This window comes from Drosophila pseudoobscura, chromosome 4, assembly GCF_009870125.1.
Source record: "Drosophila pseudoobscura strain MV-25-SWS-2005 chromosome 4, UCI_Dpse_MV25, whole genome shotgun sequence".
In the NCBI taxonomy this organism is placed as follows: Eukaryota; Metazoa; Arthropoda; class Insecta; order Diptera; family Drosophilidae; genus Drosophila; species Drosophila pseudoobscura.
In genome coordinates this window covers 11648867-11663273 of record NC_046681.1, presented here as the reverse complement: position 1 = coordinate 11663273, position 14407 = coordinate 11648867, and the positions used below count along the sequence as shown (strand labels likewise).

The following is a 14407-nucleotide window of genomic DNA, read 5'->3' as shown; positions in this document are numbered from 1 at the left end:
CACATTTCGGCTGCATTTAACCAAAGGAAGGAAGATTTTCCACACCGAAACGCTGTCGCTTTGGATATCTAAACACCTGTGCTTCCCATATCCATTGCCTCTTGGAAAAACATGACAAAAACAATTGTATACAACAAAATATGGTTTACAAAATATTAATACATTTTGAGAGACGTTTTTATTATGCAAAGACTTCCGTTATTCATGGCAACGATATCGATAATGTGGTTCGTGTATCATGGTAGTGCCCAAAATGAGGGAAGCCAATGGGACCTTGAAGGGGATAACATTGAACCAACCTCCAATCAATCGGCACACAGCTTCATGCAAATACAAAAAATACCCGAAAGATATCGTAACTTTTTGAATTGGAGTAACGAGGCCCAGAATAACATGAAGACATTTCCTGCAAAGCGAAATCCATTTCATAATGAAGAGCAAAGAATCAAAAGACTTTGGGATCCTGCCAACAATGAAAGCCTTGATTATCGGGAAAACCAAAAAGCATTCTCCAGGAGGAGGAAACGGCAAGGGAAACGTAGAAATATAACGTATCCCCTTGAACCTCATATGGTGTTCAATCGTCGTCCGACTTATGGTAAACGCTATCACATTATCGTCATGATGCCCAGCCTAGGCGATGAAAAATTTATAATGACCTTGACGGCCGATACGAATGATTATCTGATCGATGAGATAGTGACTGTGCCCAACGGTAAGCCAAATCCCTGGCGTTACACCAAAAAATTGCCATCGATATTGAGAATGTATGGCATTCGTGTAACCAAACTGCCGTACAGAAGTGGCTACTACTATCACACGCGTGCCACTTACTTCAACTCGTATCAGCGCTACGTGTATATCATCATTAAGGCTTTTAAGAATCGGGGAAAGATTTTAGCACACAAGGCACGACGTGGTATCAAAATATTACTTCCAAAATCCATGAGCTGTAACCCGATGTTGACTCTGCCCTTCTGCAAGAATCCCGATGAACCTATAGATGTCTCACCCCGGAGTCATTTGCAATTCTTTGCTGAATTAGGAGACGAATGCGAAAATTTAGAATACGATCATGTGGATTGGAACTTTTATGATTTGAGCGAGACATGTAATGATTATTATATCTTAAAGGAAAAGTTCATGCTAATATCTATCTACCACACACAGATCTGGTTGGTCATGCGGGTATATCCAAGGGCCTTGTGCTCAAGATACCACCATATAAGGTGCAATTTAAATACAATCCACGTTTGGTACGTTTTTTATTTCTCCTGCGTGTAAATGCGATTATAAATGGCATAAATTGTGTTGCCAGGGTAAGTACATATTTACGTAAAGATGATCGATCACAAATGATAATCGGATTTCCCATTTAGTGTTACGTACGAATGGTCGCACCTCAAGTGGAACCGAGAATCCGGGGTAACATGAATCGAAAGGCCAATTTTGCGCGTGAGATTGTGATGGATGCCAGTAGAAGTAGAGACAGATCGAGGGCACGGACAGAAGATGATTCCAGGATATTCCTTTGGGGCTGTGTCAGCGTAGATGATCCGAAAAATAAGTACTGTCGCCCAAAAATGAGTACTAGTGAGTACGTTACGAATACTATTTAAGCACACAAACTCTCAATCAAAAATCCTGAAATGGGATACTCCACAGAGGAAAAGATAATAATACCACCATATTCATTGAAACGCGGCAGTTTCTATAACTACAGTTTGTCAATGGTTTCGCGAATGGATTACCGCGTATCTGTCACGGTATATCAAATGCTTCAAGCTGTCAAGCATCGTACCATTACGGCACATATACTTTGCCGTCGAAATTGCTATATGAAAACGTATGCCCCCATCGATAGTTTCCACTTGTCGGGTGAATGTGTTGATTGTGATTCAAAGATTTATCGCTATAGATGGTATGTGACAGTGCAAGGAGGACAGCCAAAGATAGAGTCCAAATTTAAAAATCTTGTAACGCAACATACTGAGGCGGAGCTGCTCATACGACTGGAGATTAGACTAAAGGATGGCCTCACGGGTGCCGCGAATTTAATAATGAAACGAAACGATGGACCACAGAATGGAGAATGCACGATATTTCCAGTTAAAGGAAGGGAGGCATATACATACTTTTACGTGCCTTGTAAAGGCTTCGAAACGAAATATCCACCATTACAATTTAGGTATACAGTCGCACTGAACGTCATCGACTCGAATGTACCCTATCCACTGTACAAATTGACTCTACCGTCCACCAACGAGTTACATGTATCGATATGCGATTACCTGGACATGTGCATCGATGTAGGTCTTAAAGTCACAGTGCTTAAAACCAAAAAAATAGGTGAATACAACGAAAACAATACGCTAAAGCATCTTTCGGATGTGAAGAACTATATAAGTGAGGTGCCGTACTTGCTGTCGCGTGGTAGATGGAACAAGGCCTACGTCAAGACACTGGTGGCTATTCAGAAGATTGAAACATCTGCCGAGGGCATCTACGTCTACGAATACCTAGACAGGGGAACCATAATAACGGGTGCACAGCTCGAACAGCTCTCAGTGTTGGCCTGTCAAGTTGTTGAACGTTTGATGCCCATGGACTATAAAGAAGCAGCCATGGTTGCTCAAATATTTGCTCGAATGAGCGTGGTGTTTGAGCAGATAATCCAAGACATCGAATGGCTACATCGGGCAGCGTACAACGCGCTCACAGAGCACCACGTCTTTTTCGTGTCCACACTGGCCTTGCCAACAGAAAAGCATCCACCGGCACAGTGCAAGACCCATGATGAAATTTGCAAATTGGGTCAGAGTTTGGGTGCAGAGAGGAAATTCGAGATGGATGTGGATCCGGCCACCCTGATCCGCATCAATTGGTGGTTATTGGAAACATGGTATCTGTATAAATGTGTATACTATCTGGGTGTTCTCGGCACCAAGCGACACCATCCCTACGATAGAGCGTTATCAACGTTCCAGGGCGGCATTTCATATCAAATGAATGTAACAGAAGTAACAGAACCTATCGAAAATATTACTGTAAATACCGTCGATGATATGTTCCATGTTCACATCTCGGCGGGGCTCCTTGGGGAGCTGCGGAACCTACTGGCTCATCCCGCAGTGCTCTTTCAGATCATATCGCAGCAGAACTTTCACAACATGTACTGGTGGTATCCGGAGCCATTGCCGTCGGAGACAAATGTACTCATTGTTCATGCGTACAGTCGCAAAAAGAACTACCCTATGGGGGCGCGTTTACCGCTTAAAAATCCGTTGAATTATTACTTGAACATTTCCAAATTCAGTGCGAATCCAGAGTTTGTCAAATGGATGACCAACAGCACCATCGAGAGCCACTCTCACATACACGTTTATAAGATACCCTTGAGATCGAAAAGTGTGTTGGCTGTGCGCATCGGTCATGTCACAGAGGAAATACTTATTTTCATGAGTTTGAACCAAAAACCAAAAATGCACGAAATCAGGGAAAAAGCTTGCCACATAACGCCAAACATGAAAGGTAAACGCATTTGGATGACGAACAACTGCCCTGGCACTTCCATTGCCTATGTGGGTGTACTCAGTAGAGAGCATAAGCTCGAAGATGATCAAAATGATAATAGACATCGCAAGCCGAGTAAAGTAAAAGTAAGAAAAGCTCGAAAAACCGAGGTTTTATATTACATGCGATTTCATTCTTATATTTTTACATTTTTAAAATATTATTGTACCCGATACTCTAAATGAGTTTGGGTAAAAATGGATGTGTGTAACGTCCAGAAGGAATCATTTCCGACCCCATAATGTGTATACATTCTTGATCAGCATCAATAGCCGAGTCGATTGAGTCATGTCTGTCTGTCCGTCTTTCCGTCTGTCCGACCCTATGAGCGGCTAGTGCAACGACATTTTATATCCGGACTTTTGTGATATGTCACTGTTACAAGTATATTTCAAAACTTCGCCTCGCCCACTTCCGCCCCCACAAAAGGCGAAGATCTGTGGCATTCAGAATTTCAAAGACACGAAAAAGCAAAAAAAAAAAAACACAGAATCGTGAAGGATACCCATATCTTCTAGACTGCAAAATCTGAACCAGATCGTATAATTATTATAGCCAGAATTAAGAAAACAATTTCATTCTCTCTCGCTTTGTCTCTCTCTAGCACTCACACAAAATGTGAGTTCCAAGATCTCGGGGACTATAAAGCCTAGAGCAACCAAATTTGGTATCCACACTCCTGTGATATCGGACCTTGAGAAGTTTGTTTCAAAACTTCGTCACACCTCCTTCCGCGCCCGCAAAGGTCGAAAATATGGGGCATCTACAAATCTCGGAGACTATTAAAGCTAGAGTAACCAAGTTTGGTATCCATACTCCTGTTGGATCTGACTATAAAACGTGTATTTCAAAATTTCGCACTACCCCCTTCCGTCCCCACAAAAAACGGAAATCTGTGGCATCCACAATATGAAAGTTACGAGAACTAAAAACGGTTTGCCGGAGGAGAGCCATACTGACTAAGTATCGGGTATAAATGTAGAGTTGCGGTCGCCGCAGAAACTCACTACGTTCCCCCTCGTTTTTATTTTATAGACTTTATTTGGTTTCTTTTCATTTAGTAGTGCTCTTATTCTTTTATTCTATTTATATTAATATTTTTTATTTCAATTTTGTATTTTGGTTGATATTTTTGAAAATTATTTATCCGATAGTGTTTTAAAAACTGTTTTTAGTATTTTTTTAATTTTTATATTCACTGATTATTATTATAATTTTAATTATTATAATTATAATTTTGATTATTATAATTATAAGCTTATATTTTTTTTAAAGAAAGATTATTTCGGAGATATTGGTTTTTAATTTAATAATTATTCCGATTATATAAAAACGGCGCACAAATAAAATTTCGATATGCTCCTCAATGCATGATATCTAAAAACGATAGCTTGGTGCCCTTTACATGCCTGCATTTCCGATCCTATCGCTTCGCTCGGCATACATACATAGATAAGCACACATACTCGAAAAGCGAGCTTCGAGAGAACGCTGAGGAGGGCATGGCTTACACAAACATAGGAGTACGTATAACCAAAGACTATACAATTGTATTGTATTGTATAGTCTTTGGTATAACAAAGCAATTTGTAGCAACTAAAATATGCGGCTGAAGGCTAAACACGCTTCGAAACAAAACCGAGTTTATCTGATATATCTATGAATTATGATTCTTTTTTAATGGTGTGGGTTTTCTTTTAAATTTGAAAGACCTGATATTTAAAATTTTTTCTTTCAGAGTTTGTGATTTTTTCAGATAACTTTAGAATTTTACATCCGGTTGTAGGGAACTTTGCTATTCTGAAAAGCAGATAAATCGGAACCAAATCTTGAATATATTAAGCTTTCCAATTCCAAATATAAAATTTTGTTTATATCCGTCCGTCTTGTTTGACGCCTCTCAGAGACTATTAGAGCTAGAGCAACGAAATTTTTTATTCAGCCTCCTAAGATATAACACTTAAAAAAAAAATAGTAGTTTTCAAAGTTCTGCTACTCCCCTTTACACACCCCCCTAAAGGATGAAAATCTCTCGCATGAAACAAATGAAATTACAGTGGCTTCGATAGCGTAACCACGCGCTTACTCATTTTCTGTCTCTCTCTATCACACACTCTTCGTAGTGCAGTGTGTGCGGCCTATGCCGGAGAAGAGCCATACTGACTGAGTACTCGATGCAGCAGTCGATTCAATGTTTCCCTTCCATGTTCTTTGATATATAGACATTAATTAGACGTTGTTTAATGTGTCGTTTGTATGCTGTAGTTCGTATATTTTTTACAATATGCCTTTACAAGGAATATATACTAATCTAACTAATATGTACTAATATGTACTAACTAATCTAGATGTATATTTTCTTCCACATTCACATTCTGCAGAACTTAATTGAAAATGGACTCAATTACTCGATTCTCCTTGAGTCATATCTGTGTACATTTTGGTTGAATCGATCGTTGAACCCCGGTTGGAGTACAGAATATTGCAAAACAAAATTGGAAAACAGGGATGACATTTTTGTCGGATGCACCTGCACCATCTTGGGATCGCTAGCCGCTCGCATATTTCCCGTAGCCGCCGAACGAATCATTACGGTGTTCGTCTTTCCCATACTGGAGACAAATTGGTATATGTTTGCCTTGTTTGCGATGTTACTCCTACTGCTTTTGGTGGTACTATTAACGTATATCGGTCGGATGGTCGCCCATCAGCATCGGCGTGTCCAGCAGTGCAGAAAAAAGCATGTGCGGTTTAGGGAGGACATGAAGTTCGATTCGGAAAAGGCAATTCTTGTACTGATAAAAACTGGCGGTCATGAGTTTGCTGGAACCACTTCCAACATTAAATTGTACTTCAAATCTAACAAGTCCAGTCAGTCCTCGTATATCGTATCACAGGATCCAGCACGACCGCGTCTCCTACGGAATAGTATCAATAAAATAAATCTGCCTGCCGGTAGCGTTCAAATACCCACCCGCCTGGCCTTTGGCATCGATCGGAATGGACGGTATCCGAGATGGTATTGCCGGACGGTGAGTGTTGTCGATTTGGAGAATGATATGGAGCAACTGTTTATAGTCGAGAGATGGATCGAGGAGGGGCACACGCCCTTCATTCATTCCCCCTACTTCACAAACTCGAAAAATGCAAGGCCCGTGCAGTCCTGGACGCGACGTTTCCGGAACAGTTTCGAACAGCGTTTCCTCAATTGGTTTCTTATCAACCCCATGACGGGGCCCTGGCTAAGCCGCAATACGCTCTATACGATGACACGCTTTGAACGCTCCTGCGTTTGGATTTGTAATGTCAGTCTAACGATTCTCTTGGTCAGCCTTTACTTTGGACCCTCTCCGTATGAGCCGATCACCGAGGAGTCCTTCAAAGATGATAAGACTGGTCTAAAAATGAAGGAAGTTCTCATTCTAGGGGTATACTCTGTTGTTATTGGAATTAGTGTGCTTTTGTTCTTTGAATTTGCGATCATGCGTTGTCTCTGGCGTCGGCATTGAAATGGAAAATGCTAAAGAAAATGGGAATGAAAATGAAAATGCCACCTGTTTTGGGTATTACTCTGTTCCCGGTATACGGCTAATGGATTTTTCCATGGCTAATTACCATTACTTTAGCCAGCAGCCGGACAGTGCAGGAACAGCCAAACACAGAAAAAAATGCAAGAAAAATTACATTTAAAATTATTTCTCCCTTTTTTGTGACATAAAATCCAAAAAAAAAAAAAAAACTATGCTTATGGTATTTTAATTATAATTTTTTTGTTTTAGGTCCTTTTGGCTTAGGTGTGGTATGCAAATGGAATTTCATAGTCACACCATTAACACCTTTTTTTTGCGCACTCCTTTCGCTTCTACTTCTTGTGGTCCTCTGTTTCATTTTGTATGTGTCCTTTTTCTTCAGCGCATATTTTATGTGACGCTAAAAATAAAAATGAATTTAATTAAATGCCTTACCAAATGCGCGCGAAAAACGGTTTTCAACGTGTGATATTTTATGCCAGAAGTCGGGGGCCATTTTTTTCATTCTTTACAGCTGTTTTGTTCGCTACGTTTCTTATTGTCGCGTTGGGCACAGGGAGAGGACAGCACCGAAAAATGCATTTTCATAACGTTTCTGCGACGACATTATAAATGGGCCACCAAAAAAGGTTGGCAGTTTGGGGTTGAAGGTGTTATGGGGGTCTTTCCAGGTGTCATATTGTCATAAGACGGTACGGTATAAATATTTAACCGGTAGGTGAGATCTTTTCCTGTTCTGGTCTGATCATAGATGAATTTTGATTTGTTTCATAGCACTCTGAAAACGCTGAATCTTCCCAGCATAATCTGAAAGCTGCAGAAACCTTATTTCCTCTTGTAAGTGAAAATTGCTCGAAAATTCTGTCGTTACTTGCATTTCAATGCATTTCCATCATCCACTCCAATATGCAGCAGCCTTGAGGCAACAAACCACGACGATGACATACCAGAGTCGCCTTCTCCCTCCCCCCAAACAACGGCTCAATCTGTAACCAGTTCCGATTTTTGCTTACTTTGTAGTTAGGCATAGATTTGCAAGTTTTTCTCTCTCCCTTTTTGGCTATTGTGTCGGTGCAACGGAAATTGTACTCGAGGGCAGGACCATCACACATCCCCTTAAACTCTATAGAGGACCAAGGAGAGACGAAGCAGAATTTGTCATATTGCAGTTGTTTGGGCAACGTATTCTCGTTTTTATACAGGGTATTTGTTGGAGCTTAGAGGTGTATTTGATGTGTGGATAAGTTTGTAACCTTGCACTATTTCCCTTGAAATGATCCTAAAAGCAGTGCATCATGCTGAAGCCGGAATGTTTGGTTCAAGCAGTGAACTGCAGTGGAAGGAGTGCATCTGTTAAACCTTCGTCAGTAAAACCGGAAGGCTTGGTCCGTTTTTAAAGCAGTGCATCTTCTAAACCTGAAGGTTTTGTTCAAGCATTCTTCCGCCACAAATAATGCAAATTTTCTTATCAAGATCTTTTTTTTTAGCAGGTATCTAAGAGTACGAATATTTTGGATTCAATTTCTGTTGATTTTTTCTGTTGCTTGTTTATGCGTTTTTCTTACCCCCAGCCGACAAAATTGTACCCGACAGTTTTTGGTGTACACAGTCGCCACGGGGCCTTTTTGGGGGCGGCAGAGAAGAACGCCCACATTTTGGCCACTGTTTGCATACGTGCCCGATGTGAAATTGCCGGGGCGCACTCCTCAAATCATTGGCTGTTCCGGTTGGGCCCATGCCCCATGCCTCATGCCTCATGCCACTTTCTACAGCTCACAATCCGTACTCGTGTTTGGCAATTTTTGTGCTTGGCGGCAGTGGCAGTGGCAGCGGCAGCAGCAGCAGCAGTGCAACATGTAAGTGACACAATCGAAATGGAAAACGACATGGAACATGGCAACAATAACGATGGGGGGGTGCAACACAGCAACAACAAATAGCTTGCAACTTGTCTGCGTGTTTGTGTGTGTGTCGCAAGGATGAGGATGTGGCGTACCCACCTTTGCGGAAATTGAAGTGTGAAATCTGTGAGTGGATTAGTTATCCTGAGAATTGTTGCTGTTTGACAAATTTTCTCCACTGATTTGTGTGATCCTTCCACTCTTCCCGTCGGATTATGCCACAAACGTAGACCAAGAGTAGCAAGCGAAAAAGATGTGCACACAAAAAGTGGAATGGGAGAGAAAATAATGCATGAAAACTTCTGGTTTCAAGGAGGCACACTCTCTGGAGGATGCTGGGGGAGGAGCTGGAGCTGTAAATACGAGCGTATACCACAGTCTGGTACTCCCTTTCATGCCACATTCCCCTGTCTCTGTGGGTTGTTTGCCTTGCAACGACTCGCGACGCGACGCGACATTGCGGTGGCAGTGGCACATAGGCAAATGCGAGACCAAACCACCTGGTAAATGTTTCAGATTGAGTGACTGTCGGATGAGCTCTACAGAGAAGGAACTTGCCAGTGAATTTTGTCACTTTATTTCAAAAGAGATTTAGCAGATGGCTAATGAAAAAAAATTTAGTGAAAATTTAAAGATTAAAGCCTTTATTACATAGAAATTTCTCTGATCGATTTTTCTAGTATTTTTTAAAGTGTGTATTCAACGTTTACCTAGATAGTAGAACCCATATGCTATGTTCTACACTCGACTCTAAGCTGGACTGCTCATGTGGAACGTCGTTGTAGTCGGTCTGTGGTATTCCCACAGTTTTCTGGGGCTTCCGTTTTCCCTTTGGGCACCGCTACGGCGCATTGCACATTGCGCCGTTTGCTGCACTCGGAGTTTCGTATGAAATTTGCAAGAATTTTGTTGTGTGTCCCACTCTGTAGGCCCCTGTCTCGCCCACTTTAACCGACTCTCGCTCGTCTGTTTTTTTGGCAAAAATATTTATTTACAGCATTTCATTTTGTTTAACAAATTGCCATTCAACGGGCGAGAACTTTAAGGCAAACATTTGGCCACGAAATTGTAGCCCAAGATGAAAGCAAAACCAAGCAATCAAGATGTCTGTCTGCATTACACGGGGCGTATGCGTAATTTCGGCTGCAGTAAAAATCTCCAGCTGCAGATGTTTCGAAGCACGAAATTAATTACAGAAAAATACGCACACAGAAGGAGGGGAAAAGACCAACAAGAAAAGCAGCGTTGGAATAATAATAATAAGTAACAAAAATAAACTTTACACGAAGAAAAGCGAAACTGAAGCTGCGACGGAGACGGCGACGTCGACGGAGAGAAAAAGACAGGCAGCAGAAACAGAGCAGAAGAAGCAGGAAAACGCAGAGGGCCATAAACAAGCATATGCTAAGGCAAAAGGCATATAAAAATAAATCCAAAGAAAAAGGAAGAAACTTTTTTGGATATTATCTGACAACGCAGATGCATACACACATACGAGCATATGTGTGGATGTGAGTGTGGTAGTATCTGTGTGTGTGTAGATTTATGTATCTTATAAGTCCCGTCATCACCGGTTTTCTGCTTAACTTTTTGGCACGGTACTCCCCGTAATATGTATATGATTTCTGGCAGCTTGTCCTTCAAATCATTTCGATACCAGAATGGCACAAGACTTTATTCCTGAGGGGTATGCTGAAATGCTAAAAGTTTGATCCTGCAACCGGATAGAGAGCATTCACACTCCGTTTTGGCCTTAAGAGTGCTCTTTCCTACTCGTTGCTTTGATTGCTATTGTTTTGGCTGTGCATCTTGGTCCTGGCTTTCACTCAGCCTTTCAGTTGGATCCTCTCTTTGCCGGACCAAAGGCGAAGGCGGAAGGCCGAGTAAAACATGAAATAAAGGCAGCAGCAATTAGTGTTAAATAAAGAAATCATAAAGTGTAAATAGAATTTTTCAAGCGCAAATGAAATGCAAGCAAGCAGGTCAGCCCAAGAAGAGAAAAGTCTAGAGAGCCGAGACCCATTATTTATGGCTGTCATTGTTTTATGGCATTTAAAAAGGGGCAAAATCTCTACCCTCTCATTTCCTTTCCGGCAGCTGGCAATCATTTTGAAAGGCATTTGGCTAAATAAATTAATTGTTGCACAAAAACATTGTAAACAAATTCCCAGACAAATGGAGATTTTCCGTATATATTCTTGGTGTTTGTGTATGGATTGGATTTGTATCCCCATGTAAGTTGAGATGAAAGTGTCAATTAATCAGAATAAATGTCAAGCCTTGAAAGGAATAACACTTTTGAAGTGACATTCTTAGAAGATTGTTTAAGGTTTATTGTTGTCCTTTATTAGAGATTTTTTACGGTATTTAAGTCAGAAACTACACATAAAACTATTCATAAATATTAACTAAACTATTAACTACGACTTACTCGCTTCTTCCTTTTAGGATTTGTTCTTCGTTCGGTTTCAGAGCTGTTGTCCCTTAACTTTAGAACTGAGGAAATGGAACGATGAAATGAAACGATAAATGTATAGCTTATACATAACAATTATTAAGGTGAGCAAACAATGAAAAAATCTTTCAATAGCATATATGATTAATATAATAATACAACTAAAGGTTAGCAAAAACATAAAAATCGATAATAATAGATTAACAAATTTAAGTAAAAATAAATTTAAATAAAAGTCGGTAAATATGAGAAAAGTCGATAAACCAAAAGTCGAAATAAAATCGGGGTAATCGATAAATATCGTACTATAAACCATAATTAATTCGCCTCACATTTTCCTGCATTTATTTTAAAGAATATCCTAAATTTCTATTTCCTTTAAAGTTCCTTTCCCCAAGAGTTCATGTCTTTATTCCATTAAATTTACTTCAAACCTTAAATAAATCGTACAAATCGTAAGACAATGGCCTTATAATAAATATAAACCAAAAAGCATGTCCCCATGCAAAAACCTAAATGAATTTATGACTTCAATTCACCCAAAAAAAAAAAAGCTCAATAAAATATGAACGAACGTTGCTTTCCATTCAGGATTGCATGCATAAAACCATCAGCAAAAGCCACAGAGAACCCAAAAAAAAATAAATGAAAAAAAAATATATATATAAATGTACGTATCCCGTATGTAAGGTAAGAGTTTGTCTCTTGGCGTTTACTTTGAAGAGAACGGGAGGGGACAATATTCCTAGTGGGAATCACGTAACGAAGTGCATTGTTAAAATATAATAAAATTGCAATTTTGCGTTCATGTTGCAATGTGGCGTCATATCCTTTTTCCTTTAATTTTTCACGAATTTCGCCATTTCGTAGTTCCGCAAAAACTGAAAACTATCCTCCCCTCCTACTCCTCCCCCACCAACAGGAACATTTTCTGCGCTTTTCTATGCACACTCCATAGATTTTAATGCAATTTTCTCCGATGGTGGAAGAATCCAAGGGTTTCTATATATACATATTTATACGAGGTATTCGTAGAGCACAGTGGGGTATCTTCTATTTTTGTATGGGTTTGTAACAAAAATGCGTTTTTAATCATATGGATATTGTGTGATATATACATTTTTAGTTTTCTCGAATAGTTTTAGACTGGAAGAAAAGAAGACTTGTTTCTTTTTGTGACAGAATTTTTCATATAACCTTTGTCTACGGATCTTCCACCCATCTGAGTCGTATGGAAATAGCAGTCCAGTTAGAAGAAAATGTTCCATTTAGTGCTGGAAAACGGTTATAGTAATATTATCTGTTTGAATATCTTTGCATTACAATTATAATGGTTTCTTTTTTAAATAATTCAAAATGATCTGCTTATTATGAACTTATATAATAATATAAAGAATAAACGTTAAATACAGGAGACGAAAGAAATAAAATTGATAGATTCAGATGATGTGCTAATATTTTAAGCGATATTATGGGCAATTATAGTATTGCAAAGGCAGCTATAATTATCGCAAGGAACCCTAAAATGGTTCACGCCGAGAGTAGTTCGAACATCATATATAATAAGCGAATAATGATATACATACAACTCGAACAAATTCTGGGTCGCCGTGGTCGTTCCGATATTTGACTCATATCGGCGCGATCGAGTGAGGCGAGTGAGTCGGGGGTTGGCGCACGACCGAAGCGAGTGTGCAGGGGGCTTGCCCGGTACTTGTATAGGGTACTCTATAGGTTCAAAACGCAGTCCATCTATTATTACTTGTTTTTATTTTCAGTGTTGTCATTGTCGCAGCTGCCAAAGTCTTTGTTCTTTCGCTGCAAGTGAGCGAGAGGAGAGTCGAGTAGAGTCGCATTGTCCGAGCAGTGGTGCATCGAGGCGTGAGCCCCGGACTCCGTACGGGTCCCGGGTCCATCCGCTTTTCCTGGCTTCGCTTAAGTTTAGTTGCTATTGCCGTTGCCGCTTGCCGTTTGCTGTTGTTGGCTGTTTGGACAGCGTATCCGCTTCCAAGTTTCTCTCTCTTTCTCTCTCTTCAGGCTTTCTAGCCATATTTCTGCACTCAATTGTCCTTCAGTGCATTTTGTGGTCGTCTCACTATTCTCTATTTCTGTTTGTTTCTCTGTTGCTCACTCTCTCTTGCGCTCTCTCTCTCTCTCTCTCGTTTTCACTCCTTCTCTGTGGTTTTCCCTCTGCTAGTTGTAAAATATAATGCCTTTGTTTGTTCGCGCAATAAAAAATGATTACTTTAATTTCCGTGCCACATAAAAAAGGCACGTCTAACATGAGAAATCGCTGTCATTCCCTCTCTCTCGCTTTTGGGTTCCTTTTCCTGCTGGATCGTTGACCATAGACCTGCAAATGGGAAATGCATTAGTGGCTTTTGCTTTTGGCCAGGAAGTCCTTGAGAGAACAACTACTGTAATTGATATCAGAGTTAAGGCAGCCTTGGATCGGGCTAAAATCATTCTTTCTTTCCTCGAAGCAGCATTTGAATCTATTTTTCTGGATCCCTTTTGATCTCCACTAAACCAAACCGTAATCTAACTAAAAAGCCCCACAGCTGCATATTCTAATGTCTATTTTCCACATTTCCCACAGCAATCCCTTTCTTTCCATTATATTTTCCTTCAAACAAATGCAAGAAAAATATGCCTCCGCCTCTTCCTTCTTGGTTTTTCTTTTTTTTTTCGCCTTTTATTTGTTATCATGCCCAACCATTTTTTTGTTTTTTGTTTTTGGGGGACCAACTCTCTCTGTTTTGTGTCAAACCGCATTGGGCCACAAAACAGAAGTCAGAGCCGCGTGTCTGCTCTGGGTCTCTGGGTCCTTGGGCGCTGCTGAGCGCTGCTAAGCGAAAACTTTATGCACCAAATTGTTTTCACCTGCTGTCCTCCAAAAATTTATAACACCTACACCGCTTTTCAACCTTTTTTTGTTGGCGCTCTTG

At 40.3% G+C, this 14407-nt stretch overlaps 1 protein-coding gene across 1 annotated transcript; it reads left to right on the top strand.

Annotated features, from left to right (window-relative positions):
- The first annotated feature begins 104 nt into the window (after nucleotides 1-104).
- Nucleotides 105-7291, top strand: LOC6903499 (uncharacterized). The gene is made up of 5 exons (XM_002132342.3): nucleotides 105-1111; nucleotides 1171-1319; nucleotides 1380-1593; nucleotides 1666-3659; nucleotides 5955-7291. Exons 1-5 carry the CDS (start codon nucleotides 184-186, stop codon nucleotides 7080-7082), a joined length of 4413 nt encoding a protein of 1470 aa, XP_002132378.3. The 5' UTR covers nucleotides 105-183; the 3' UTR covers nucleotides 7083-7291.
- The last annotated feature ends 7116 nt before the right edge of the window (nucleotides 7292-14407 follow it).

Excerpts from the sequence above, each read along its gene's own strand:
- LOC6903499 (XM_002132342.3), top strand. The coding sequence starts at position 184 with ATGCAAAGACTTCCGTTATTCATGGCAACGATATCGATAATGTGGTTC. Across the intron at positions 1,112-1,170 it reads TTATGATTTGAGCGAGACAT|ATCTGGTTGGTCATGCGGGT; the intron begins GTAATGATTATT and ends TACCACACACAG. Across the intron at positions 1,594-1,665 it reads TCGCCCAAAAATGAGTACTA|AGGAAAAGATAATAATACCA; the intron begins GTGAGTACGTTA and ends GATACTCCACAG.